This window comes from Cebus imitator, unplaced genomic scaffold, assembly GCF_001604975.1.
Source record: "Cebus imitator isolate Cc_AM_T3 unplaced genomic scaffold, Cebus_imitator-1.0 Scaffold444, whole genome shotgun sequence".
Lineage (NCBI taxonomy): Eukaryota > Metazoa > Chordata > Mammalia > Primates > Cebidae > Cebus > Cebus imitator.
In genome coordinates this window covers 1,565,483-1,591,551 of record NW_016107759.1, presented here as the reverse complement: position 1 = coordinate 1,591,551, position 26,069 = coordinate 1,565,483, and the positions used below count along the sequence as shown (strand labels likewise).

Genomic DNA, 26,069 nt, shown 5'->3' with positions numbered 1-26,069 from the left:
GACAGGCTGAGGGTTTTAAAGCAAATAGACTTCTTCCCTTTTATTCTATGAGTTGTTGATCAGAGAGTCTGTAAGGACTTGGGCTTCTGAGACTCGGTTGAACAGACGGTGTGGATCAGCATGTGTGTGCCTACAGGGTCTTTGAAAAGCTCATTTCAACTCTTCTCTTAATGTGAGCCCCAAACAAAATCACAGAAAAATTGAAGTGTTTTTCACCCATGTTGCAGTATAGATGGATAGAACACAGTTATAGACAGAATTAAGAGGCTTGCATTTATTTAACTTAGGAAAAGGATTGAGCATAACAGGAGGATGATTCTGTCTGAAACCATCGCTATCCGGCTATAGGTTATGACTCACTCAAGGAATACTGTGGCTATTTCAAGAAAACCTTCCTGCTTGTTCTGCTTTACCGAAGTATAAGACATGGCTGGGGCACCCCTCTCAGCAGATGCAGAATAAATTAATCCCAAAGCAAAGCGGAGGGCAGGGCAGCCTCACGCCACCTTCCCTGTGTCTTAGCTTCCAGCCTCCACCCTGACACGCAGGTGGCTGCAGAGCCGCATGGTGCTAACCAGGGAAGCTGGAGGCAGAACGAGGGTGACCCGTGGCACATATAGACATGTGATCGACATAACGGTAAACGCACAGCCGTCTTGCACGCATGGCACAGAGGTCACCCAGACTCATCCTGTGCCTCTGCACAAGCAGGGGAAGTGACTTGGTGCTGGAGTCCGTTGGTTTCTAGGCTGTTCCGTGATAGCAGATGCACGTCCATGATGTCCTGACAAGGGCGAGTCAGCATGGCGACTCCACGTAGTCATTGTCCAGCCCACGGCGAAAGCGCGCCGTCAGGGAGCGGCTGATGACAATCACCCGGGGTGCCATGCAGTCCTCCCTCTTGTGGAGAATGTTCCAGATGAGCATGGCCGCCGCCAGCGTAGCCAGAAGGCAGGCACCAATGTTCATGTAGCAGGACCAGGACAGGTTGGTGTATGGGCCAATTCTGTAGAAAGTCACCAGCCCGATGACCAGGACAAAACCTGCAGATGAGAGAGAAGGTTGAGAGGCCTTATCTGAGAGGAAGCTGGATTCCCTTCCTTCCCCAACCCTCTGTCCTGGAGTGGGGGAAGGTCAACAGGCTGCTTTACAGGGTGGCCGCCCGGTGTTGAGCCACCTTGTATTGGCCCTTCTGTGGGCTCTTAGGACTTTGGGCTCTGGCGGCTGTGGAGGGATGTTGTGTGTCTGCTTAATTCTGTCCTAGCGTGCTGCTCCTGTGACCTGGCCAGGCGTCAGGCCTTTCCTTTGGGTCAGCACTGACGCTTGCAACACCAACTTGAGGGGGCCTTTCCTAGCCCCCCTAACTCAGCAGTAATTTTGTGTTAAATCCGTCTCTGACTTTTGTGAAGACTTAATTCATTCAAAGTGAAAGTAAACAGACATTTTCTAAGTCTCATCTGGAAACAGGTCGTTTTGGTGCTAACCGCACCCACAGCTGTGCCCCTGAGAGTCTTCTCGTTCTTCGCCTTTACTTTGGGAACTTGAGACGGCCTGGAGTCCGCAGCTCGGGCAGGGCGGAGATGGCGCCGGGACCTTGTCTGGCGATCCTTGGCCATAGCTGGTGTCTTCCCCGCCTTCTGAGTCAGTACTTCTCGTTGTAGACCCTCCCTCTTGCCCAGCTTATTTTCCTTCCATGCCTTCCCGTCTCTGTCCAGAGCCTGGAACCAGAGAAGGAGCGATGGGCCGTGAGCTCACCTGAGTTGGAGCAGCTTGTTCCCATCTAGTTAGTAACTGATACCGCAGTTTCACTTGTATGGTTTTATCTTTAAGGAGCTCCAAAGACTTTTTTAGTTCTTACAACAGGAGAATCAGGGTTTCATGCCTAGAATCTGTGAACGAGGATAACCAGATACTGTGGCTGGGTGGAGAAGGCAGCACTGATGGAGTTGGGGGTCCCAATCTGGCTGGAAACATAGGCTCTGAGACAGAGGAGAGGCCACCACTATCCTGCTGCCCAGGAGGCTGTCCACATGGCGCTGCCCCTCCTCATCCCTTACAGCCGTGGAGACGTGGCCACAGATTGTCCAGAAGGCCATGGGGGCCTCCAGGTGGCCTCCACCCCAGCCCTGCCTCTGCCCACCCAGCACCCCTCCCTCTCTGTTACAGTAACCTGAGTGAGTCTGTTTCTTGTACCCAAAGTGCCAGAGACTCTCTGTAATTCATACTGGTCCAGATTAAACTCTCCAACCCCTCTTATCTGTGGGGTACTTGTCCATGTCCCTCCCCAGGCTCTGGCCACACTGAGCCCCACAGCTGTCCCTCCACCTGGCCTGCGTGTTGACACCCGTGCATCTGTTCTTGCTGGTCTCTCTACCCGCAACCGCTTCCTCTGAATTCCCCAGGAAACCAAATCATGCACTGCCCTGTGTGGCCGCAGAGCAAGGACTAGCATCGAAAGAGAACGAGAGAGAAACAGACACAGAGTCAGAGACAGAGAGAAACAGAGACAGAGACACAAAGACAGAGACAGGCAGACACAGAGACAGACAGAGACACAGGGAAGGAGAGACAGAGAGCAAGAGATGGGTAACAAACCTTGTTTCTCCTAAAAACCCAAGCATTCTCATCTTGCCGTCACTGTGCCCTCCAGAAAGTATGAGGAAGCATTTATGTATCTCCACTTTGTCCTGAACAATGACAGTGACTGGTTTCTGTGTTCATTCTTTATAAGACTTTGGGGAGTTTTTATACATGGGTAGCTCCTGGATACTTCTGTTTTATTAAAAATAGCATTCTAGGCAGGGCGCAGTGGCTCACGCCTCTAATCCCAACACTTTGGGAGGCCGAGGAGGGCAGATCACCTGAGGGCAGGAGTTCAAGACCAGCCTGACCAAGATGGCGAAAACCCGCCTCTACTAAAAATTTTTTAAAAATTGGCCAGGCGTGGTGGTGGGCGCCTGTAATCAGAACTATTTGGGAGGCTGAGGCAGAGAACTGATTGAATCCGGGAGACAGAGGTTGCGGTGAGCCTAAATCGTGCCACTATACTCTAACCTGGGCGAAAGAGCAAGACTCCATCTCAAAAAAAAAAGCATTCTATTTGTAATGCATACTGACAAAGGAAACTTCTGGCATTTCTACTAGTGCTGAATGTGCCCTCTGCTCGTGATTGTGTGGTATGGACACTTGCATTACTGGGATGGGGGAATGAGCCTATGTTGTGTGTGATGAAAATGACAGCACTTTGAATAATGTCTTCTCGTGTTCACGGTGTCTGGCACTTTCTGCTGGTGGGGAGTGGGTTGTGCAGTGTCAGGGCTCAGAGGAGGCAGCCCTGGAGGCAGGGCAGGCACAGCGGAGAGCTCAGGACACCTAGGACAGAGGCAAGTGGGCAGGGTGGGGCGCTCTTGGCAGGGGCAGTGGGAGCCTCAGGGAGAGTCCTGGCCCAGCAGGGGGACGACGCAAGCCCCTAGACCCTCGAGGGTGAGAGGAGGTTATGCCGGCAGCAGCTGGCCTTCATCAGGCTCCAGCCCGCTGTGGCCACAGCCTGTTTCTCCCCATTACCAGGATTCCTTTCAACTTTTGGGTGTTACAGAAACATGTTTAAAATCTATGTGGCCTCCACTTCCACAACAGCATTCATCCAAATGAAACAGTGGAAAGGGACTGGGCCCCTGGCTTCCAGGGTCAGCCTCCTTCACAGTCGCTTGCTGCTGTGGGGTCACTTTCCATCACTGATGCCTACAGAGGGGACCTGGAGGTACCGTCACTGAAGAAGTGTTCACTGGAGGCGTGTGAGTGATGAGAACGCAGTCCAGAGGGCTCATCCTAGGGCTTTTGGAATGGACCAAGATGCACTTGCTCCCTGGACTGAGAACAACGAGAAAGGGGCTGGGCGTGGTGGCTCACGCCCGTAATCCAAGCACTTTGGAGGCCAAGGCGGGCGGATCACCTGAGGTCGGGAGTTCAAGACCAGCCTGACCAACATGGTGAAACCCCGTCTTAAAAAAATAAAAAAAGAAAAAGAAAAACGAGAAAGAGAGAGAGCACTGACTGGCACAGCAGAAGGGCTGCCCTTGCCCAGGACCACGCTGGCGCCAGCTGCTCTGGAAACTGCTGATGCCCTGGGACCTGCAGCACCACTCCCAGGATGGCAAGTGGACGAAACTCGGCATGGCCGAGGCCCCAGGTCAGCCACCCCCAGAGCGCGCACCCCAGGGGGAGATGCACTCTGGAGAGCGCAGCAGTGGACAGCTGTCCAGCGGACAGGAGGGGCTGGCAGGGAGACGGCCTGACCACATGTCACCAGAGAGAGGCCCAGGGACGTCACGAGGGACACACTCAGGAGACTTTTGAGTGCACAGCTCAGCTCCACAGTGGCTTTCTAGGAAAACCTCAGGAAGAAAACGCTAAGGAAACATGGGGCAGCTAGCCCCGGAGGAGGCCCCGCAGAGCGGACCTTGCTGGGTGTGCCAGACCACACACGTGTATGTGGCCTCCTTTGTGTCCGCAGCTCCCAACAAACCAGTAGAAGATTGAAGTGCCGCTGATTTTAGGCTCCTCCATGAACAAGCACATCCTGAAGTTGGGTTTGACAGTGAGGGACGTGCTGAACGTTTCAAGGTGTCTGCAGCTGTGCTGGGTGAGCTTGCTGAGGACATTAATGCAAGTGGGCCTCCCTCCACCACTGCACCCCGATCTTTATGAAACTCGCAGCCCATCTCCCCATGTTTGGTGCCCTTGGGGTTCCTGTCGCCTTAGGATCTCCCCCATCACTTGTGGCTGCCCCTTTCTGCCACCCCGTGGCCACGTTGGCCCTTTCCACCCCTCTGAGATGCTGGGTCCACCTACTCTGGGCTTTTCCTCGAGCCACTGTCCCCGGCTTGACTGGCCCTGGGGAGGAGGTGCCCCTCCTGCTTCTGATCCTTCAGGCCTCGGCTTAGAGTCGCACCTGCCCCTTCCAGCTTCGGTCATTGTGTCTTTACCCATTGGTGGCCCTGTCCACTCTCCTTCTCCATAGGGCAGGCTCCCTGGGGCCTGAGGTGGCCCCACCATTGACCACAGCCTCCCAGAAGTCTCTCTGCAATTACTTGTTGAATGAATCATTAGAAAAAAATCAAAGTAGACATGAAACAAGACAGAATGCAGTGTGGACCTGAGGGAAGGGAGGAGGGACAGCAACCTTGGCATTTTAGTGACCAACACCCTTCAGAAGGACAGGACCCTTTGGCCATATGGTGTAGATTCCACTACACTGGTGCCTTTGAATGCTCGTGGAGGGGCACCGTGATTCCCAAGAACCCACTGGCATTGCCTACATGGCCCTGACTCGGCAGACCTGTTCTGCCTCCCCTTGCATGCCAGGGACCACACTAGGGTTAGCGTCACCACACAGAGATGGCTAGGGCATTCTTCACTTGTTCTTGGGGAACTGGCATTCCTCTTGGAGAGACAGGGATGTCATTCATCTCTGTGTCCCCAGAGCGTGGCATTTGGCGGGGCCTTGCCCCATCTGGAGGGTCAAGTGTGTGGGGAAGGCTCTCCAGACTGTAAATTAAAGGCAGGAATTCTAAACCATTGAGCAGATCACAGAGTGGGTAGGCAGAACTCAGCCAGCGTCCTGCCCCCAGGCAGCCTGCAGGGCCCTCTAACAGTGTGGAACCTCCCAGCCCTGAGATGCTGGGAGGTCCCTCTGCCTGCCTAGCATTGGCCAGCATCACTGGCTGCTTCCTGAACTATTATTGTTACTTCCTTTTTTTTTTTTTTTTTTTTTTTTTTTTTTTTTTTTTTTTTTTTTTTTTTTTTTTTTTTTTTTTTTTTTTTTTTTTGAGACGAAGTCTTGCTCTGTTGCCAGGCTGGAGTGCAGTGGCGCGATCTCAGCTCGCTGCAACTCTGCCTCCTGGGTTCAAGCGATTCTCCTGTCTTAGCCTCCTGAGTAGCTGGGACTATAGGCATGTGCCACCACACCCAGCTAATTTTTATATTTTTAGTAGAGACGGGGTTTCACCATGTTGGCCAGGATAGTCTCGATCTTCTGACCTGGTGATCCACCCACGAGGGCCTCCCAAAGTGCTGGGATTACAGGTGTGAGCCACCATGCCCAGGCTATTATTACTTATTTTCTTAAGTGCTGTTTGTAACAAAGGAGTTTTACTTACTTTCTTAAGATCAGTGTCATGGCTTTTGAAAATGCTCTGCTTAGAGCATAGAATGGATTGACCATTCTAATCCATGCATTACCTCCCCACCCATGGTTGGCTGTGTTGCTTACTATAAACACAAGCTCAGGCCTCAGAGCGTTTGTCTGCTCCCTGTAACACTATTTTTAAATATATAAGACAGGGGGGCTGGCAGCTGTGGCCTATGGCCCATGCCTGTAATCCCAGTACTTTGGGAGACCAAGGTGGACAGATTGCTTGAGCCCAGGAGTTTGAGACCAGCCTGGGCAACATAGCCAGACCCCACCTCTCCAAAAAATTCGCTAGGCCTGGTGGTGCTCACCTGTAGTCTCAGCTATTCAAGAGGCCGAGCCCAGGAGGTGCAGTCTACAGTGAGCCGTGATCGCACCACTGCACTCAGCCTGGGAGACAAAAAGATGAGGAAGAAAACACTCAGGATTGGCCAGGCATGGTGGCTTATACCTGTAATCCCAGCAGTTTGGGAGGCTGAGGCAGGTGGATCGGTCACAAACCAGGAGGGAGCAGGGCAGGCCCAACCCCTTTCGTCATGAGTCTAGAAAACTGTTTCTTGGAAATCTAGTGACAAGTGCCCGGGGTGTGTTTGGAGCCGCTTTCTGGGTGCCGTGCTTCACTCAGCAGTGGTACAGCTCCAAGGCTGGACCTTACTTGGCATTTTTATCACCAGAAAAGCAGCACAGAAAGGTTCTAGGTCTGCACCTTGTGTGAAAAAAAGGCCAACTAAAATTTTGCGTTTATATTACTTCTGTGTAAAGACCAGCATTGGCTTTTATTTGGCTTTCGTTCTGTTTTGAGCACATCTAGACAGAGGAGGGTTTATACAGTTAGAACAGTGCTCTCACACACCACTGAGACACGGAGGCGCCACCAGGCCCTGGGCCCAGGCCCCAAACCTCATGAACCTGAGTGGCCCACGACATGCTGTGAAAAGGGGACCTTGCCTTCATCCTAGCACCCAGGAGCAGGCAGGGGCACCACTGCTGGAGAGCGCCAGGTGGCTCCTACGGAGGATGGTGGTGCAGATCCTGCCCTGACAGAGAAAGGTTTATATCCCAAACAGATGCCTGGCATGAGGGAACCTTCCGTGTGTTCCACATGCCCGCAGTAAAAAGCCAAGGAAAACATGGAAACGCAGAGGCACCTGCAGCCACACACCTCACTGCACAGCTCTAACCCTGGCCTCTAGGCGTTGCTAAGAAGGCGACTAAGTCAGCTGCATGATCGCTCTGTGCTGCGGATGTTCTTCTGAAATAAAACTAGCCTTTTACTTCCATCCTCTCCACCGTCTCCACCTGGGGGTGATAGGAAGGGGTGGAAGGAGACGGAGCAGGGAGGGCTGAGGCTGGCCCTCAACTTGCAAGTTTCTATTTCTCTCACATCTTTATATTAACTTTCCCTCTCTCCTCACATCCTGTTTCCTGAAGACTTTTCTCCCAAACCTTTTCAAAGATGTTCATCAGTTTGTCTAGAAACAAACGTAAGGGAAGAGTGTTAGCAAACACGAAATTCTGCACATGGAATCAATTCCATTTCATGAAGTCGTGTTGCCAAAGCAAACAGCCTCTTCCTGTGAGCTGCCTGCACGGTGTGAATTACAGCTCCATGGCCCAGCCAGCTCTTTCCCCTCTCGTTTCCTTCCTGTGGGTTCCTGGGGCTTCAGCTCCCATCACAGACCTTCCTTTTGGAATGGCTGTCACACATGCACACAGGTGGCAGAGTGGAAAGAACCCGGGGCTGACCCCTGTCGCTCTTCATACAGCTGCAGAGCTAGCAAACCGGGTGCAGTTGGCTCTACAGAGAACCTGTGCGGAACAGACGTCTGCATGGCCACCTCAAGGCCCTGCTGGTGCTGGCATTTCCCACCTGTGAGCAGCAACATGACAGTGACCCAAACAGTCCTCTCTAGAGGGAGAGGCCCTGGGAGGGAAGAATGAGAGGCTCTGAAGCTCTCAGCAGCCAAAGGTGGAAGGGAAAGAAGAGACGAAGGGGACATAAACTGATCCCTGGAGAGTGGGTACAAAAGACAGGAAAGTGAGTTATCCAGACCAGGCTGGGTGCAGTGGCCCACACCTTCATCCCAGCACTTTGAAAGGCTGAGGCAGAAGGATCACTTGAGCCCAGGAGTGTGAGACCAGCCTGGGCAACATGGCAAGACTCCATCTATGCTTTAATAAATAAATACATAATTTGCCAGGCACAGTGGCTCATGCCTATAATCCCAACACTTTGGGAGGCCAAGGTGGGTGGATCACCTGAGGTCAGGAGTTAGACACCAGCCTGACCAACAGTGTGAAGCCCCATCTCTACCAAAAATACAAAAATTAGCCGGCATGGTGGCTCACACCTGTAATACCAGCTACTCGGGAGGCTGAGGCAGGAGAATCACTTGAACCCCTCAAGGTGGAAGTTGTATTGAACTGAGATCACACCACTGCACTCCAGGCTGTGCTTCGGAGTGAGACCCTGTCTCACATAAATAAATAATCCAGACCAAGAAAAGAGCCAGGTTATTGTAAATAACTAAAACATGTATACTTCCATGAGAAGATCCCCAAGTCTAAGAAAACAGCAGACTTTCTGACTAGCGAGCAAGATTCCAAGTCAGTGCGTATCAACCCCGCTGACCGTTTAAGGACTGATAAAATCAGCGTCTCCAGGAAAACCTAAATGTTCTTTTGAAGGTGGTTCAGAATAAAACACAAACAGTTGACTTCTACAAGTCAGCTTCTCGGCGCCTCATGGGGTATCGGGACAGATTGTTGCTGTCCAGGGTGCCCTTTCTAGTGTCCTTCTGGTGCCCTTGATGTTCAGTTCAGGGAATTTGGGGTTACATGCCACCATTTTCTAAAAGGGATCAGAAGCCAGTTATACAAATTACAAGGTAATGGGAGCGGGGGAAGAAGGATTGTTTCAGGAAAGAGGCAGGCGAGAAGCCTTCACCGTCACATGCATCTCTCTGGGCACCAAGACTAAGGGGAGACCCTACTAAGCCTAGCATGCTGACAGCAAAGATGCCACAGGTCCCCACATGGACGCAGAGAGTGCCACGTGAGCACCGACTCGGGACAGCAGTGAGTTCACTGGCTAGACCCCAGTGTGTGGCCACGACCTCCTCCTCCTGGCCCCAGTGAGACAGCACAGCTGCCCTGGGGCTCCAGTCATGGCTGAGGAGTTACCCTGTGAAGATATGACTCATTCCAAATACAGAGCTCTGCGGGGCCACTAGATCCACCCACCAGAAAGAATTCTCTGCAGGCCGGGCTCAGGACAGCAGAGCCTGAGGCCCAGGCACTGCATGAAAGCCAGAGCCACAGGCGGGGAGGGCCGTGCTCCAGAAATGTATCCTGGCAGCGTTCTTGCCAAGAGGACAGTTTGTCCACCCGCAGGGGGACAGGCCTGGGTGAGGAGTTCAGGTGCTGCATGTGGGATGAGCTTTGGGCCTGAAGCTTTTCAGCTTGCGTGTTACCCAGCAGGGCCTCAGAGAGACACTCGAATAACACCTGTGGGCACTGCTGACCACAGCACATCTGTGGGTTGGAGCGGTCACTCTGTCCACTGCACAGATCACACACACCTGCCGGCACTGCTGACCACGGCACATCTGTGGGTTGGAGCAGTCACTAGTGCACAGATCATGCTAGGAGAAGGGGGGCTCATCCCGGGACTCACAGCTGACAAGGGGCAGAGCCAGGAGCAGAACCCAGGCTGCCTACTCTGGGCTCCCACAGAACCAGCCAACCATCCAGCCAGGAAACACCTGAGGGCTCGGAGCATCTTCATCTAGACAGAACAGCTAGACAGAGGAGGGTTTATACGGTTAGAACAGTGCTCTCGTACACCAGTGAGACATGGAGGTGCCACTAGGCCCCGAACCTCATGAACCTGAGTGGCCCATGGCATGCTGTTAAAAGGGGACCTTGCCCTCGTCCTAGCACCCAAGAGTAGGCAGGGGCACCACAGAGCCCCAGGGAGCTTCCTGGCCTAGGCTGCCTGCAGAAGTCACCCTCAGCTCTGTGTTGCTTAGGCGTCGGGCACCATGGTCATACCGTGACTGTAGCCATCAAAGGCTGGAATAACTTTTACCTTCCATTGGCCACTTCCCCTGACCCTGTCAACACGCCTTTCCCTCTCTGCCTGTGCCTGTCTACACAAATCAATAAGACTGTAAGGAGGAGCGAGGAGAACCAGGGGTCTGTGGAATGGGCAGAATGCAAACTCTGGAGAGGATGCCAAGGGAGATGGCAGCCATGCCGGGACAGGGGGGTCCGCACACATCTCAGCTGCTCCATCTGGGTGTCAGAGCAGGGAAGAAGAAGGCTTGAGGGACGAGGAGGGTGGTTCCTTTGCAAACCCAGGCATGACGCTGGGCCCAGAAACGGAGTGACTGAGCAAAAGCACGGGCTGCCGCGTCTCTCTGGAGCGGACAAGGAGTCCTCCTGTCAGTGTGTTGCACTCGGGCTTTCCAGGGTGTTCCAGCCTCCCCATAATTCCATGTGCCTTTCCTTCATGAGCATCTTCTCTCCCCGCGGCCCACCCCATCTCTGCCCAGCCCTGGGATTGAGGTTCGCTTGCATAACAGGTAATAGCAGGCGTTTCCTTGTCCTGTGACAGGACATCCTGGCGCCCTTCAGTCTCTCCCTGGCTGTTTAAAACAGAGTCGAGCGCAGGAAAAAAAACTGACTCTAAAATTAGCAGCATGATAGAAGAAAGGCACATAGCTACTCTCTGTCCTGTTTGTCAATGAAGCAAGTCTAAACAGGGCCAAAATGCATTTCCTTTTTGGGCAAAACAGACCCGCTGGGGTGATGGTTGGACACCCAAGGGGCCAGGCGGCCCGTGGGGGCAAGAGAAGCCACCCAAAATGCTAGGGGCCTGCTCCATGCTGCTGGCCCTCACCCCGGTGCCTGCCTTTTTGGCAGCTGTTGAACAGAGCCTGGTCCAAACTTGTCAGAGGTCGAGCTGGAGCACAGTCCCTCCCCCGCCACCACCAGTCCTGACCAGGACGGGCCTCCGAAGACCTCCAGCCCTGTTCCCGCAGGACTGCTACAAGACAGCTGAGTTTTAGTTCTTCAGGGTATTTGCCCCCATTTTTTATTATTTTTTTAATATATTTGGAAACACTCTCTTGTCCTGAAATAAGAGTTTGCAGGAAGTAAGCTGTCATTTTCTACATGCCAAATCTACAGTAGTCCTAATAATTCTAAACAAGAGTTTCAAGGAGATTTATTAAGAAATGTAGTGATCTGGTTGGGTGCGGTGGCGCACGTCTGTAATCCCAGCACTTTGGGAGGCCAAGGCAGGTGGATCACCTGAGGTCAGGAGTACAAGACCAGCCTGACCAGCATGGTAAAACCCTGTCTCTACTAAAAATACAAAAACTAGCTGAATGTGGTGGCGGTTCCTGTAATCGCAGCCACTTGGGAGGCTGAGGCAGGAGAATCGCTGGAACCTGGGAGGCGGAGGTTACAGTGAGCAGAGATCGCGCCACTGCACTGCAGCCTGGGTAACAGAGTGAGACTGCGTCTCAAAAAAAGAGAAAGAAATGCAGTGATCCATCCATTGGGTTATCCTACTTGAAGGAGTTATTTTCAGAATCAAAAACTATTGCTTTTGCTTTCTCTGTGCCACTAAAATATCTTTATTCTGACCCAGCATTTCCAATTACATTTTCAAAATCTTCCATTTCCTTCTTCAAGCCATGGTGTTTCCGATCTCCGCACGTGGTAGAGATTGGCCGTTTCAGTGAGACAGGAAAAACACTTCTCTGTTTTATAGCCTTCGGGTCAGCAGAGGGCCCTGTGGGAACTTTCCTAGCCTGGGCGCCTCGTGGAAAGTCTCGTGTTTTCCCCGCAGTCATGCAGGAGTCAGGGAGGCAGAGTTGATCCTTGGTCCCTCGTCACTCATTCGTTCTTACAATCAGTTGGGTAGGGGGCAGAAATTACCCTTTTCAAAGTTGGGCACACAGAGGCTCACGTTAGCTCAGTGAAATGCCTGACCTCACGTCGATAATGACGGAGCCAAGACGCAGCTTCAGTCCCGGGCTGCACGCCTAGCGCTTTTCCATGGAAACCTCGAGGTGTCCTCCCTTCCCGCCTCTGCCCACCAGAGGAAGTGACTTGCCCAGGGCCACACCATGCTATTAATAGCGCTTAGAGGGCCCCATCCAGACTTGCATGGGGCACCGTCCAGCATGGGAATACCTGCTCCTGCAGTCTGTCAGCCTCGTTCTGGAAATTGTGTTTCTTAGGAAAGATAAGGGTCCATTATTCCTAGAATGATTCACTCTGGACTTCCTGCCACTTCTGCTGTGGGAACTACAGGGCAACCTCAGAACGCCGTGCCGGCCCCAAGGAGGAGGAGGGTATGGGCAGTTGCGTGCTGGCCACACTCAGCTGTGGACTGACATGCCCCTTTCCTTCATGTCCTTGTCTGCGGGCACCGGGCTGACCTGTCCCAGTGAGCAGCAGGAGACCTGAACTTGCCACAGGGGCCCAGGGTCCTCAGACCTCTCAGTCAGCCACAGACGGGGCAGTGGGGATAAAGACCAGCGGAGCCGCCTTGGGTCACTGGGGTCATGGTTGGGCACTTCTGTGGCTCCACCACTTGTCTAGAAACCACAGGACCGTTCCACAGGTTGTTTACGACGACCCCATCACTGTCACCCTCTGCAACACAAGGTGTTCTCAAGCCCTGTCCCAGGGTATTGGGTCCAGAGCGTTGAGAGGAGGCTCTGAGCAGCGATGGCCCAGTGCCCACAAGGCCAAGCCTCCTCCCCTCCTCGCACAGCGGCTCGGGGAAGCCGGGGCCCTCGTGATGGTCCTGCCATCTGCGTCTGTGTCCGAGCCAGGCACAGCGTGTGTGTGTGTGGGCACTTCACTGTCCGCTCGGGCACTGTGGAACGTGCTAGCGTGTTCTCCTCACTCTGTCTTGTCCTACTCATGGAAAGGGCCTGTGCGGACCCCAGGTGGGTCCTAGGAAGCTGTGTTTATAAAGAGCACATGCCTTGGCCTCCCTGGGCCTGATGTTCTCTAAGCCTGTTAGCTGGGAAGGGGCACAGGGTGGGGCCGGGTGTGGGCCCTGCTGCCTCTGCCCAGTGACTGCTCTCCCCACTGCCTCCCAGCTACCTTAGCCCCGAGGAAGATGCAGTATCCAGGCTGTCCCATGTGGGCTGCCCAAGGGCCAGTCAGAGATCAGCCCCACAGACTCAGGAAAGCAAAGCACCTCAGCCCGGTGTGCTTTGTCTGTGTTTAAAGTGGAAAAGGGCGTGACAGACACAGCCAGGTAGTCTCGGCCTTGCTGGTCCTTGGCCTGGGTGTGCTTCTGTCATTCATCATTCTTGCCTATAGCGGTCCATGGAGAGGGAGGATACCCCCACGTTGAGAGATATGGCCTGCAGCTTCCCACAAGGCCATCCAAGGCCCCATGACCCTCCCGTGACACCAGAAGGCCACAGGGGGCAGGGATGAGGTAGCCCCGCCTGTCCGGGTACTTACTCGCCAGTTGGAACGCAGCGGCCATGGCCTCCTCCCAGCACGGGGCGTCGGGCGACAGCAGGGGCAGGCCCACCAGCCCCAGGATGAAGGTGAGCTGGCCTGCAGCGAGCGCTGCCGTGGCCACCAGGTTGCAGGCACGCATCATGTCAAACTGCACTGTGGGCCAAGAGCAGAGAGGCAGTGGTGAGCGCAGGTGGAGGCAGTGGTGAGCGCAGGTGGGCTCTGGAGGCCACACTGGCCGCCATGCCTCTCTCGTGGACTGTTTGCCTTTGAAAGGGTGGTCAGCACAGGGCGTGCCTCCTCTGGGCAGACCCTTCTGGAAGCCTTGCGCCCTCCGTCTCACCTGCCTGCAAGCCCTGGGTCCCATGTCTTCCTGACCAGAAGCGTTCATCCCAGCCCCTGGGCCTGGCTGCAGTGGTCATATCCCCGCGGGGACAGGCCTTACTCTGCTATTTCTGTCTTCCTGGGACAGCTCTTCCTCTCTGCTTGACTTGGCCCTTTAAGGCGCTGGCATGGGGCTGGAGGTGGGGAGGGGAAGCCCCACCAGTGGCGCCGGCTTCCCTGTCTGCCTCACAAGCTCCTCACCAAACTCACAGCATCCAAGACCAGGGCCTCACCTGACTGGAGACACTGTTGGGGGCTGGCCCCTCTGGGCTGCTGTCCTGCGTGGTCAGCTTCCTGACCCCCAAGCAGCCCATGGTGGTGTTCCCTCCTCCCAGCAGCTTAGGAACTTGGGCCCAAGGAGCAGCTCATCTGTGCTCTCATAAGCAGCAAGGGGCTAGGCGGGGGTTGGACATGGATCTGAACGAGTGCCCCCACCTTCCCCTCTCACCCCATGGGCCTCTGGCACCCCACCCTGCGCATCTCCTGCCACAGATTCCTCACTCAGTGGCTAAAGTCGGCACCTGCTTCGCCACTCACGGTCGACCTGCACCCAGCCTTCTGTGGGCGAACCTCACAGGGAGGAGTGTTTGCAGCCCTCAGGGACCGGGGCTCGTTGCATTTCCGTAGCAGAGAAATGTCCTCCCGTAAATCAAACCGTACACACAGGCCCAAATGAGATGGTGGTGAAGCTGTGTGTTCCCAGTCCATACCCCAGGCCCCCAGCGTGCTGCAGAGCAGACAGCATGTGTACCAGCGGACACTCAGCCCAGAGGCAGGGGCTGCACATGAAGCCACAGCCCCACAGAGTCCCCTGCCTGTCGTCTCCATGCCTCGTTTCTATTAAACAGTATTTGGGAAATTAGATTCCCAAAGCTAAGTGGTGGCAAACTGTGCCACCTTTTTAAATGGCTTGTCTTGAAATTTCAGGGCATTCTTGAGATAACTGATGCAGGCGTCTAAGAGGGAAGCAGCCTCGGCCCTCAGGCGCAGGTCCCTGTGTGCCCCAGGGCCTGCACACATTCATCACAAACACAAGAATTGCTTGGAAGGCAGCAGTATCTCCCAAGAGCCCTGAGAGCGTCGGCCTCTAGGGTGACTGCTGCGTGTCCTAGGTGGAGGCAGAGATGAGGACAAAGAGATCCTCAGGTCGCCCCCTCCGAGTGCGCCTGTGGGAAGCCAGCCTGGCACGGGAGCTGTCAAGGTTCACGCGTGTACGGGGGCCGGCGTGCTGGTGTCAAGGCTGCGGTGTGGCGGGGCGGGTGCGGGCTGCTTTACTTGGCGAGTGTTTATGTTGTTAGACGAGTATCCGTCAGAACGACCTAATCAGGATGAGCAATTCCATATGGTTCAACCTCAACGTTTATTGAAATGCCATCTAGATTCACAGAATCACCTCAAAGCTCCAGAGCCAAGGCCTCTGCTTCCCACCCGGCCCTTGGGCTGGGCACTGCCTTTCTTCCCAACTCCGGCTGGGCGCTGCCCCGGCCCCAGGCTGAGCTGGTGCCTGGGTCATCTCTGTCTAGGCCTGCGGCCTCCCTGGAGGCGCACCACTCCTCTCTGAGGGCCAGCCTGTCTGACCCAATGTCGTTCAAGCTGCTTCCTTCCGCAGCGTCCCCTCCAGTCACTCAGGGCCGAGGGAGCTGTCCTTCCCGGGTCCCAGGCTTTTCCAATGTGCCCGCTCTGGCCCAGGTGGCACCTGCAGCCCTGAGGCCTCTGGGCCGTGAGAACACTGCAGAGAGTGGAGGCCGGAAGAAACCTGGGGCATGGGGGCCTCGGGCTGCTGAGGAGTCAGAGCTGCCGGAACTGTACGCGGCACCAAAAGCCTTCCATTGGCAAGTGGGAGGGCCGAGCGCGGGGCCGGCCCACAGACGGGCGGGGGCCACTGACAGGGCTGTCAGAAGGAGCAACAGCTGCTCCTCACACATTTTTCTCACAGCAAGACAGATGTCCTAGTGGGCTTCATTGCCGCATAACTGAGAGCTCATGTTCTTTGGTTTTCAAAGTAACTGCGGAGCTAGAAACCATGGCACTCCCGCCACATGCTCTCAAAAGAAGAACAGACGCAGGGGCTGAGAGCTGGCCTGGTGACCAAGGGGCTCCCGTGGGGAGAGCAGGAAAGCCTGGCAGCAGGTGGGGACCTGGCTCAGCATGGGCACTGGCGGCCATGGGTCCAGAGTGCTGGCAGAAAGGAGCAGAGCCTGGGGTGCTGGAAGTGCCAGAGGATGGCAGAGATGCGCTTGGCCTTAGTGTGGCACCGTGTGGCTTGCTGAGGCCTGAGGCGTGGAGCACCTTCGCCCTGGGTTCCTCGGCTGCCCCAGGACCTGTACAGGTGGGGCCGGCAGGAGGCAGGGTTCAGGCAGACATCGCCCCCGGCCGACTGGCAGCTCCCGCCGGCCCCACAGCCAGCCCTGACCAGTGAGCAAGTGCAGCCTGCAGGGACTGAAGTGAGGCCTGCATTCTGAGGGCGTCCTGTCCACACGTTAGGGACTTGTGTGAGTTCTGTAGCCCCTTCCAGCAGGATCTGTGGCATGGTGCTGTGCTGTCTTCGCTCTTAACTGTCCTGGCAATGACTTCCTTCCAGAAGCCTCTACTTCTCTAAACGTCGTAACACGAGGGAGGCATTAAAATATCATGCAGAAGGTTATTCGAGAGAGGAGCAGCTGAGATTCCCAGCCCAGGGGTCCCAGCCCTGCCTTGGAGGGGAGGAAAGAGCAGAATGAAGGGGGAGGAGGGGTGCAGGGCCGGCTCGGGGAGGAGCACAGCCCAGAAGGGCATGACTAAGGTGGGCTCCAGCACCAGGCACAGCTGCAGGTATTGGTGTGGTGAAGCTGGGTGACCGAGGCTCCTAGGAGCTGGGAATGAGCAGACGCACCCCTGACCTGTCCTCCCGCCCTCAGCCCTGGCCTCCCAGCCTTCCTTCCTGGCAGCTCCAGGTGCACAGCCCTGTGCCACAAGCCATGGCAGGGGCTCTGTGCAGCGACCGCACCCTACAAGCCACTGTGCAGCCTCCAAGTCCCCAGGGCTTGTGGCTTACCACGGGGTACCCACAGACCCACCGCCCTGCTGGGAAGGAGGCACTCCTGACCCAGCCTTCCTGTCTGAGCTACGCTCCTGCCTGCCAGAAGAGCGCTGCCCGAAGAAAGAACAGCATTCCCTGTTCAGGCATTTTACTGGTTCCTGTGCTGCCTGTGTGTGGCCCTCTGTGGTAGCAGCTGACTTGTCAGTGAGAACACGGCCCAGGTGGGTCCTGGCCGAGCTCTGTCATCTGTCTATATTCAGGCAGGGTCGTACATGCGTGTTTGATGTGTGGCGGGGCATGCATGGTGTACAGAGACACTCAGAGCCACCGGAGAGAGGGGTGGGCTCCTCCTTAGGGAGCGCCGGGCTCAGGCTCACCTGCCTCAAGATTCAGTTGCACAGTCATCTGTTCCTGAGCCACCTAGTTTCGGACGCCTGACAGAACGCACGAAGTACAGAGAGATGACATAAATGTCCAAAACGAGACAACGTGAGGACCAGAAAGTGAGACCCGCCCTGAATATGGCATGTGAGATGGACCTCAGGCCCCCTTGGTCCCCCGAGCTCCTCACAGGAAAGAGAGCCCCTGTTCCGTAATGAAAGTCCCTCTCACCACAGGCCACAGAACGCTACAGGGAAGGGCATGGGAGGGCCTGAACCTAATTGAAGTCGAGACCAGGCCCCTCTGCTCTGGGCCCAGCCCACTTGGGATGTCCAGGAGCCTGGGGTGTCCTGACCAGAGTTCAGGATGTCTGGGGTACATCCCTTGTCCCTCAGGCAGGCCTCTGGTGATGTTTGCGGGTGGCAAGCATTGGATGATTTTGACTCCGTGCGCTCCACGGGGCAGGACCTCAGGGCACAGAGCTGTCCAGAGACATCCATGCCGGCCTCAGCGACATCGGAAACCCCGAAGATGGCCTGGCATGCGTGTGGAAGCATGCTGCGTGATGCTGTCTTCCCTGGCTTGCCCGACCCCAACCCTAGACTGGTTCTCGGGATGCAGCTTGAGGCAAGTGAGCTGTAGAAGTTGCAGGAGGATGTTTTAAGTATTGTCCAAAGGGCTGACCAGGGCCCCGGAAGGAGCAGTGGAAGCAGGCAGCTCAGCCTCCAGGCTGGTGGGCAGGTGAGCGGGTGGCAGTCCAGGGGGCTCTGTGAGGGGCCTGTGTGTCCCACTGGCCTTAGGTGACCAGACCTCAGCAAGTGGATGGCAAGGGGCACGGGATGGATGCATCAGACTACATGCGGCCCTGCGACTGGAGGAATGCAAGAGGTGGCGACAGGGAGGGGCGCCAAGGCTTCCAGCTGCCCTGAAACTGGGCTGCCCAGGCCACCTGTGGGTGTTAGGGGCAGCAGTTAGGAGCCCTGGAGATGCAGAGCCAGGGCCGAGGGCCAGGGGGAGGGGGGAACCTCTCCCCTGGGGGAGTGCTCTGTGGGCTGGATGCCAGTGCTGGTCCCAAAGCACGTGGGCTCCCGGCCCCACCTCCAGGGCCTGCAAAGCCGCTGTCCCTGAGAGGCTCAGCACAGTGCGACGAGGCTGCGGCTGTTCTTCAGCAGAGCAGGCAGAGCCTGGAAGAAGGGCGCCTTGCCTGAGTTCAGCGGAGACCCAAGTCTCGGGCTTCCCGTAAGACACCCGCGTTCTGAGAGCTGGTGGAAACTTTGAAGTTATTCATAGGCTTTGATCTTTTTAAATGACGGCTGTTGCTCCCTGCTGCTGAAGGACGCGAGAGGAGGTGCCCAGTCCAGGCTGTGGTGCAGCATAGCCAAGGGCCTTTGAGTGGACAGAAGGGAGCTGAATTCCCCCGTGGGACCTTGTCCAAGCCACATGCTTTCTGCAAAGCCTGTTTCTTTGCCTATGAAATGGGGATGACGTTCCCCCTGAGGGTTCCGAACGTGGCAGGCTGGGCATGGGGCCGTGTGATTGAGGCAGACGTGGTGTGTTACCCCAGGACTCCGGGACTCCCTCTGCAGCCTGGAGCAGAGGCACTGCCTCAGCCTCCAGTTCCCTCAGAGACCAGCATTGTCTTCAGAGCAGAAGGAACATCCAACACCAAGTCTATGAGGCTCTGCAGCAGAGACTTGGGGTACCTGTAAGTCAAAACCTTGCTGGCAGTTTTAGAGTCGGCCTTTGGGAGACCTTTCGTCCTCATGCCATGACTGTTGAGATGACCCTGAAGGCCATAAGTGCCTTCCTATTTATGCAGCTCACCCCTGCCACTCAAACCCCATGCTGTGGTGGAATCATTCCTAGTCCCTTCCTTTCCTCTGTAACCACTCAGCATCCCTGTCCCCTTCTGAGCGTCCCCGTCCCCTTCCGAGCGTACCAGCCTCCCCATCCCCTTTCAAGCATCCTGGCTTCCCCATCCCCTTCTGATTGTCCCAGAGTCCCTGTCCCCTTCTGAGCGTCCCAGTCTCCCTGTCCCCTTCTGAGCATCCCCATCCCCTTCCAAGCATCCTGGCCTCCCCATCCCCTTCCGAGCATTCCAGCTTCTTCATCCCCTTCTGATTGTCCCAGAGTTCCCGTCCCCTTCCAAGCATCCCGGCCTCCCTGTCCCATTCCGAGTATCCAGGCCTCCCTGTCCACTTCTGAGTATCCCGGCCTCCCCGTCCCCTTCCAAGCATCCTGGCGTTGTACCTGTCCATCTCCTTCGCAGCAGCCCCTCTGAAGCCCAGCCCTTGGGATCTCCTTCTGCCACTGTCTCCCTCAAAGACGGCAACAACCATGAGAATGAAGCCAGAGCTCGCCCGCATATTTTTAAACTTCTTGTTTATTTTACTCATTTCTATTTCATTTTGCTCATGAGTAAAGAAATAATATTTTGTTTTTATTTTTAGAGACAGCGGTATCACTATGTTGGCTAGGTTGGTCTTGAACTCTTGGCCTCAAGCAGTCCTCCCGCCTCAGCCTCCCAAAGTGCTAGGATGACAGGCGTGAGCCACTGCACACAGCCATAATATTTATTTTCAACCAAGGAAAAATGCCTTTCCTTGATTTGATTAATGACCCATTCCATAACTATGCATAGTGGCAGAGAGGTCCCCCAAATGCCTGAGATGAATTCCTGTGTAAAACAGCTGGAAGCAGATTCTGTGCTGAGCCGTAGGGGCATGTGAGGCTGCCACTCACTGGGGGGCCGTGGGGCCTGGTTCCAGATTCCCTGGGAAACACAGTGCCCCTTGCTGCCTGCCTGCCCGGAGGCCACGCGCAGAGCAGAGCAGGGGCCAGGCCTCCCCACCCGCTCACCAGGTCTATGCCTGGTGTCTCCCTTGTGCTCTCGAGCCTCAGCCACATTGAAGGCAACAGGAAAACAAGTGGACTTACGTTTGACGGTGCCTCTGGACTCCTGGAAGCCGGCCGCCTCGGAGCCCCAGCCCAGTGCTTCACAGTCATGTGCATCCACCTGGCCGGCCCTGGCCCCGGGGCTCGGCCCTACCCGGGCCCTGTCCACCAGCCAGCAGGACCGCCACAGCCCCACGCTGCGCCTGCGCCCATCCTCTAGTGTCTGGCACACCCAGTTGGAGGTGAAGGCTGCCACGTTGTTGAGGATGAGTGAGGCCAGGGCCACCAGCACGGCCGCGGCCACTAGTCTCTGCACGGTCATCGCTGATGCTGGTGCCGCCACTTATCCGGACAAAGCCAAGTCCCAGTCCACTGCCACACGTCCAGGGAGAGCCAACACTGCTAGGGGCAGCTAGAGGACATCACCGCTCATCCTCGGAGCGGCGCGGGCAGAGGCCCATGGGATGGTCCAGGTGAGCCACCTCACGGCCCGGCCTTATCCTCCTTCCTGCACCTGGAGCAGGGCTAGGCCTGTGCTGAAGCCACTTGCTTCGGGTCCCATCCCAGGGAGGAGAGGGCGGGCAGCAGCGAGAACCCAGGGCTGGGAGTGCGCCGTCTTCCCGAGAAGCGGAGGCCGGCCTGTGCCGCACGTGCCTCTTCTCGCCTGCAGCAGTGGAAAGCAGAGTCACTCGGGAGGCCGGTGGGAGTCGAGCCAGGGACACACTCCTTGGCACCGGCCCGCCGTGGGCTCCAGGCTCCAGGCAGGGTGACTGGCGTGCAGCGGGTTCACGGCTTCTCTCTGCGGCCTGGGCCCCTGTGCAGATGCCTCTAGCGCGGCTGGCCCGTCCTGGAAAGCAGAGTGCCTGCCGCGGGGACGCCTGGGTGCGCGGAGCTCGCCTTCCCTGGCTCTCAGCAGAGAGGAAATGGTTGTTTTTGAGACTGTTTTTGGTGAGCTGGAGGGCGTAGCCAACTGCAACAAATAGCGGCCCTGCCACGGCAGCCAGACACCAACAGGATGTGCTTCCTGATGGGAACGGCGGGAGGCTTCTGAGGCCCTGCTCCAGACCCACCCCCGACCGCCCCTCCCCACCTTCCTGTCCCAAAGGAGAGGCCAGGGGTGCGGGGCACGGGACAGACACATCGTCTCGCTTGCGGCTTTGGAGGCTGGCTGGCCCTCGGGGCCTGGGGGCCGGCAGGTGCTGGGGGACCGTTGCCTGCGCTGAGGACTTCATAGCCCCTAGCCAGCCAATTGCTCCCAGCACCATAGGTACCACAAGTGTCCCCCCCCGACCCCCGTGTTCCAGGCTTGCCCTGTAGTGGAACTGCTGCCCTCAAAAGGGCAGATACCTCAGGATTGCTGGGAAGGAAAAAGACCCGAGTGGCTGGAGGAAGCAAGTACACCCAGACCTGCAGGGCAGGGACCCGAGGACCAGGCCATCCTTGGGTGGCAAGAGGGGTAGGATTCTGTATATGCCAAGTGGGGCTCACGCCACGGCCTGGGACAGAGCCTGGGCCACGTCTGCTATTGATGGGAACGGTCACCCCCCACAGCTAGGGACAGGACTAGGCAGGTCACCTTGTGAGTGGTCAGACTCTTATGCTGCCGGAGAGCTTGGAAGCGTGTTCGTCTGTTCTGCTCAGAATTATTCTGCCCTGGACAGACACTGTGAGAGGGTCTCATACTCTGTTCCCCATCTCCAGAGATCCCAAACCCAGCACAGGATTCCCAACCCACCCGGGATCCAAAGCATTGCAAATACTGGTATCCCACATTCATGCAAACCGTTCATGGGCACACGCCCAAGACAGTACTGGGACAGAGAGTCCTGTTCCCAGCCCATGGTAACAGCAAAGCTTTGATTGTTTCCTCTCTTCATGCACTGCCCATGCGTGGGGCCCTGGCCCGGGGGCGGTCCTGAGAGCTGACATTTCCTGGGACCGGTCTCTTGGTTCACATGTTGGCTTGTGGCTGTCTAGAGCCACAGGTCAAACAAGAGTCCCGTATTAATTCCAGAAAGGCAGGAACTCTGTCCTCACTATGCTCATTCTGGAGAAACATTTGTCCACTGATTTCCTGAGGGACTCTGCCTGCTGTGGGATTTTCCCAGGAGTTCGATGCAGATGTGTCCATTGGGTTTTTGCTTTCCCTTCTTCCTTGGCTTGTGCCCGGGGAAAAGTTGTTTCTGTTTCTATTCTCGGCCCCAGGAACCTGACAGGGCGTGCGGGGCACAGTGGTGCTGCCGGCCCCCACTCCCCCGAGTGGCTCAGAAGGCCCTGGGGGTTTCCGCAGCCCTTCCTGCCTGTGACCCGATCCTCAGAAGCAGCCTGTGGTGCAGCATCTCACTCAGCGTTCCTAAGTACACGGTACAGAAGCGTACCTTGAAAGGGACGTTTCCCAAAAGTTTCCATGGGGAAAGAATTTATTTCCTCCTGAGTTAACTAAATCATTTCTCTTTTGGGAGTTTTCAAACAGCTAACTTCCAATAAAAAGCCAGTGCTGGGCTTCAGAGCCCAGAAGACACGTTTTATGGTCTCAGCGGCCCCCTCTGGTCCTTTCCTCAGGTCGAGTGGGGAGGAGGCCATGGCCAGACTCCCACACGGCAGCAGCACCCCCAGAAGTCCTGGTTCGCAGAGGCCAGCATTGGCCCCCACCGTCCTGGCACTTCTGGGGGTGCTCCAGGTCCCTGCGTCCTCAGCCATCACACCGCTTCTAGCCCCTGGCCCTATAGGAGGCTGGGCCACAGGAGGGTGGAAGGCCTGGGGGCAGAATTTAAGTTAGGAGTGACCCTCCTGGGAGGACCTGTGGCTCTCGGGGGCAACTCCCACCAAGGGGACTCAAAGCTGGGCCGTGGGCTTCCCCCCAGCCCATCAGGCCTTCCTGCTCTCCCTGTTGCTTGGGGTCTTGGTCTCAGTGGAGTCCCACTGCACCCTCCCACGTGTGTCGGCAGCTCCTATACCCCACAGAGCAGGAGCCCTAGTATACAACAGAAACACGGCGGGAGGGGCGGCCTCAGCAGGCATGATCATCAAGCCGCCGTTCCACCCGTTCCCCTCATCCTGACTCAGAGTGGTCTTGGCAGAGCTTCTGTGGGGCCGCTTTTAGGCTGTGTCCCCTGCTGCCCATCTGCTTCTTGTTCCAGCACCTCTGGGGCTGATGAAGTGCAGATGTGGGTGACTCCACAGACTGGCCGGACAACAGGAAATTCTCAAGACTTGGATGGGAACTAAGAGGGTGTTTACTTCTTGGAATTTATATCAGATGCACAAACCCCAGAACCCCACACCAGAGTCGAGGCCATCCCGAGAGCCCTGGCCAGCCGTCATGGAGAGGAGGCAGGAATCACGCGGGGCCAGTGCCATGCTGGTGGCCAGAGCGGGAGGCTGGCTGTGGAAGGAGCTTGCAGAGAGTGCCTAGGTCTGGACGCCTCTGGCAGGTCTGCGCCCAGCTGGGCCGGGGCCCCACCCTTCCCATGGGTTCTCCCAGCAGCCTCAGCCCATCAGGCAGGGGCCTGTCGGAGGGCGTGTTCAGCTTCACTGGCGGCTGCACGTCCGGCACATGCTTTTCCAAGCCCCACGTGGTACAGATTCAATGCCAAGGACAGAGCATGTGCAAGTGCAGGCATCTTTTGACACTATGCTGACAGAGCACACAGAAGTGCGGGCATCAGACAACGTGCTGGCCAGGTCCTTTGTTACAAATGTGCCCCAGGAGCCAGAGCAAAACCAAGGCCAACCTGCAGTCTCTTCCACTCCCCGTGGGCAGCCTCCACATGGGGAAGGCGGGGTGCTTAGAGCACAGGGGAGCCCAGCTGGGCCCCAGGTCAGCCGCCAGTTTCCTCTGCTCATTTGTGATTGTCCACCGCAACTGGATGTGGACAGAAGGAACCAGTTGTTTTCACGACGAGAGAGGAAAGGAGCCACGCCTGGCAGGTAGAGCCAGGTCCCAGCCCTGTCCAGCCCCACACCTGGGCCCCAGAAGAGGGTAAGCCCAAACAGAAGAATTTTTTAAAATTCCAGTAATGCAATCTTTTGGAACAGGAGAATAAAAAAGACCACGTGTCTGCACAACATGCTATTTATGAAGCAGCCATCACGCCTCATGCACTGAGACCCCAGCACCCGCCACCATCCAGGTGTTAGAGAAATGAGAAGCCTCTGAGAAGCTGTGGCATTGCTTCCATCCGACCTGTAGAATTTACTGGAAGCTGTGTGGTGTGGTGAAAATGGAATGTTTCTTTTGAGATTTGGATGTGACCCCTGTACTCCATGTGTGTCATTAGCTGACGGGTGACGGGCAGCAGCATTTTGGGGAGCCTGGACCCCCAGTCTTGATGCGTGTCTCAGCAGGGGGCAGCTGTGTCTGAGTCGTTTATAAACTGGTCTGACACTCAAAAGAGTACATTTACCCAGGACCTCACGATAGGGAGAAGGGCAAGCCTGGGTTTTCTGCTGTTAGAAGGAAAGAAGTTCCGGCGTGAAGATGTGACTTCTTGCGTGGAGCTCTGAAGGACCAAGGGCAGCACAGCCTGAGGGGCAGGCGGGCTGGGTGCTCAGCCCTCTCACCACGCTGCTGTTAGCTGCGGGAGTTCCAAAGCCAGAAGACTGAGAGGCACGGATCGGAGATCAGGACGCTGCTGCCAGGGGCACCTCCCTGAGGTCCCGCACGCCCAGTGTTGCATCACCTTCACCACAGCACCGACCGAGCATCTAGGAAGCTGTCAATGGGTGTGCGCCCAGGTGCTGTGAGGAGCCCCGTGTAAGGCCATCAGAGGACACGTGTGCAATGACGGTGGCAGGGAGGCAGGGACTGGGTTTGGACACACCCTCTCCTGGCTCCAGGCATGATCTGTGCCACACGGCAGGCGCCCTGGGCTGGGCTGGCACGTGTTGCCACATAAACCTACAGGTGGGGGCCGCCTGGGCCAGTTGCAGCTAAGACACATGCACCTCCCCGCCCTGCATCCTCCGTGGTAGAAAATGTCCGTGGAATTCACCGAAGTTCCAGCAGGACCCAAGTACATGTAAAACCAGGCACAGAGTACCCCCTGGCTTTCAGGAGGGCATGCAGCATTGCAGCCAGACACCACCACAGGGCCTGTCCCAGGGACCAGCCCCCAGACTCGGACGCTAGTGCACTGGGCTTGCCTGGGGCTGCCGTCTTGGCACCATTTGCCCTCTGATTCCATGGGAGTGGAGAACCTGAGATGTAGATAGCCCACACATCCTGGAGACGGGGGCGCCACAGTGGGACAGGGTCCCTGGCTGTTCTCCCGGGCCTCTCCTCCCCACGGGGGCAGGGCCATTAGGAAAATGCCCAGCTGCACACGCCCCAGCCCCTCTCACTCACCAGGACAGCGGGCTCGGGGCTCTGTAGGCGGCTGGTCCCTCCAGTCCTCAGAGGGGCCTGTGGCTGTGCCGGTGGGGAGGCTGCAGGGCTGCTGCCCGGCCAAGACTGTGGGCTGGTCGGAGGCTTATCTGGGGAGCAGCCTGGAATGCGAGTGAAGGGCCTGCGCCTGGGCGGGGATGCTCTGAGGCCACGAGGCCACTTGCGGGCTGTGCTGCCTGTGCTTGTGGGAGTGGGGGGAGGGAGCACGTGGGGGCTCTGCGTCTGTGTGTATGGTTGTGGGGGGCTCCGCGTGGGGGGCATGTTGGGGGCTCTGCGTCTGTGTGTATGGTTGTGGGGGGCTCCGCGTGGGGGGC

The 26,069-nt window shown here is 56.6% G+C and overlaps 2 protein-coding genes across 6 annotated transcripts in view; one reads left to right on the top strand and one right to left on the bottom strand.

Annotated features, from left to right (window-relative positions):
• Positions 1-26,069, top strand: part of IFT140 (intraflagellar transport 140) — a 102,479-nt gene that overhangs the window by 55,303 nt on the left and 21,107 nt on the right. The gene's annotated exons all lie outside the window — the stretch shown is intronic.
• Positions 248-22,484, bottom strand: TMEM204 (transmembrane protein 204). 3 transcript variants are annotated; one of them, XM_037732336.1, is made up of 4 exons: positions 22,407-22,484; positions 20,334-21,033; positions 13,691-13,846; positions 248-1,043 (listed from the first exon to the last, which is right to left on the bottom strand). In XM_037732336.1, exons 2-4 carry the CDS (start codon positions 20,689-20,691, stop codon positions 799-801), a joined length of 759 nt encoding a protein of 252 aa, XP_037588264.1. In that variant the 5' UTR covers positions 20,692-21,033; positions 22,407-22,484; the 3' UTR covers positions 248-798. The 3 variants fall into 3 exon arrangements, with proteins under 3 accessions (XP_037588264.1, XP_017366481.1, XP_017366482.1); XM_017510992.2 differs by lacking the exon at positions 22,407-22,484 and having other exon boundaries at positions 20,334-21,401; XM_017510993.2 differs by lacking the exon at positions 22,407-22,484 and having other exon boundaries at positions 20,412-21,398.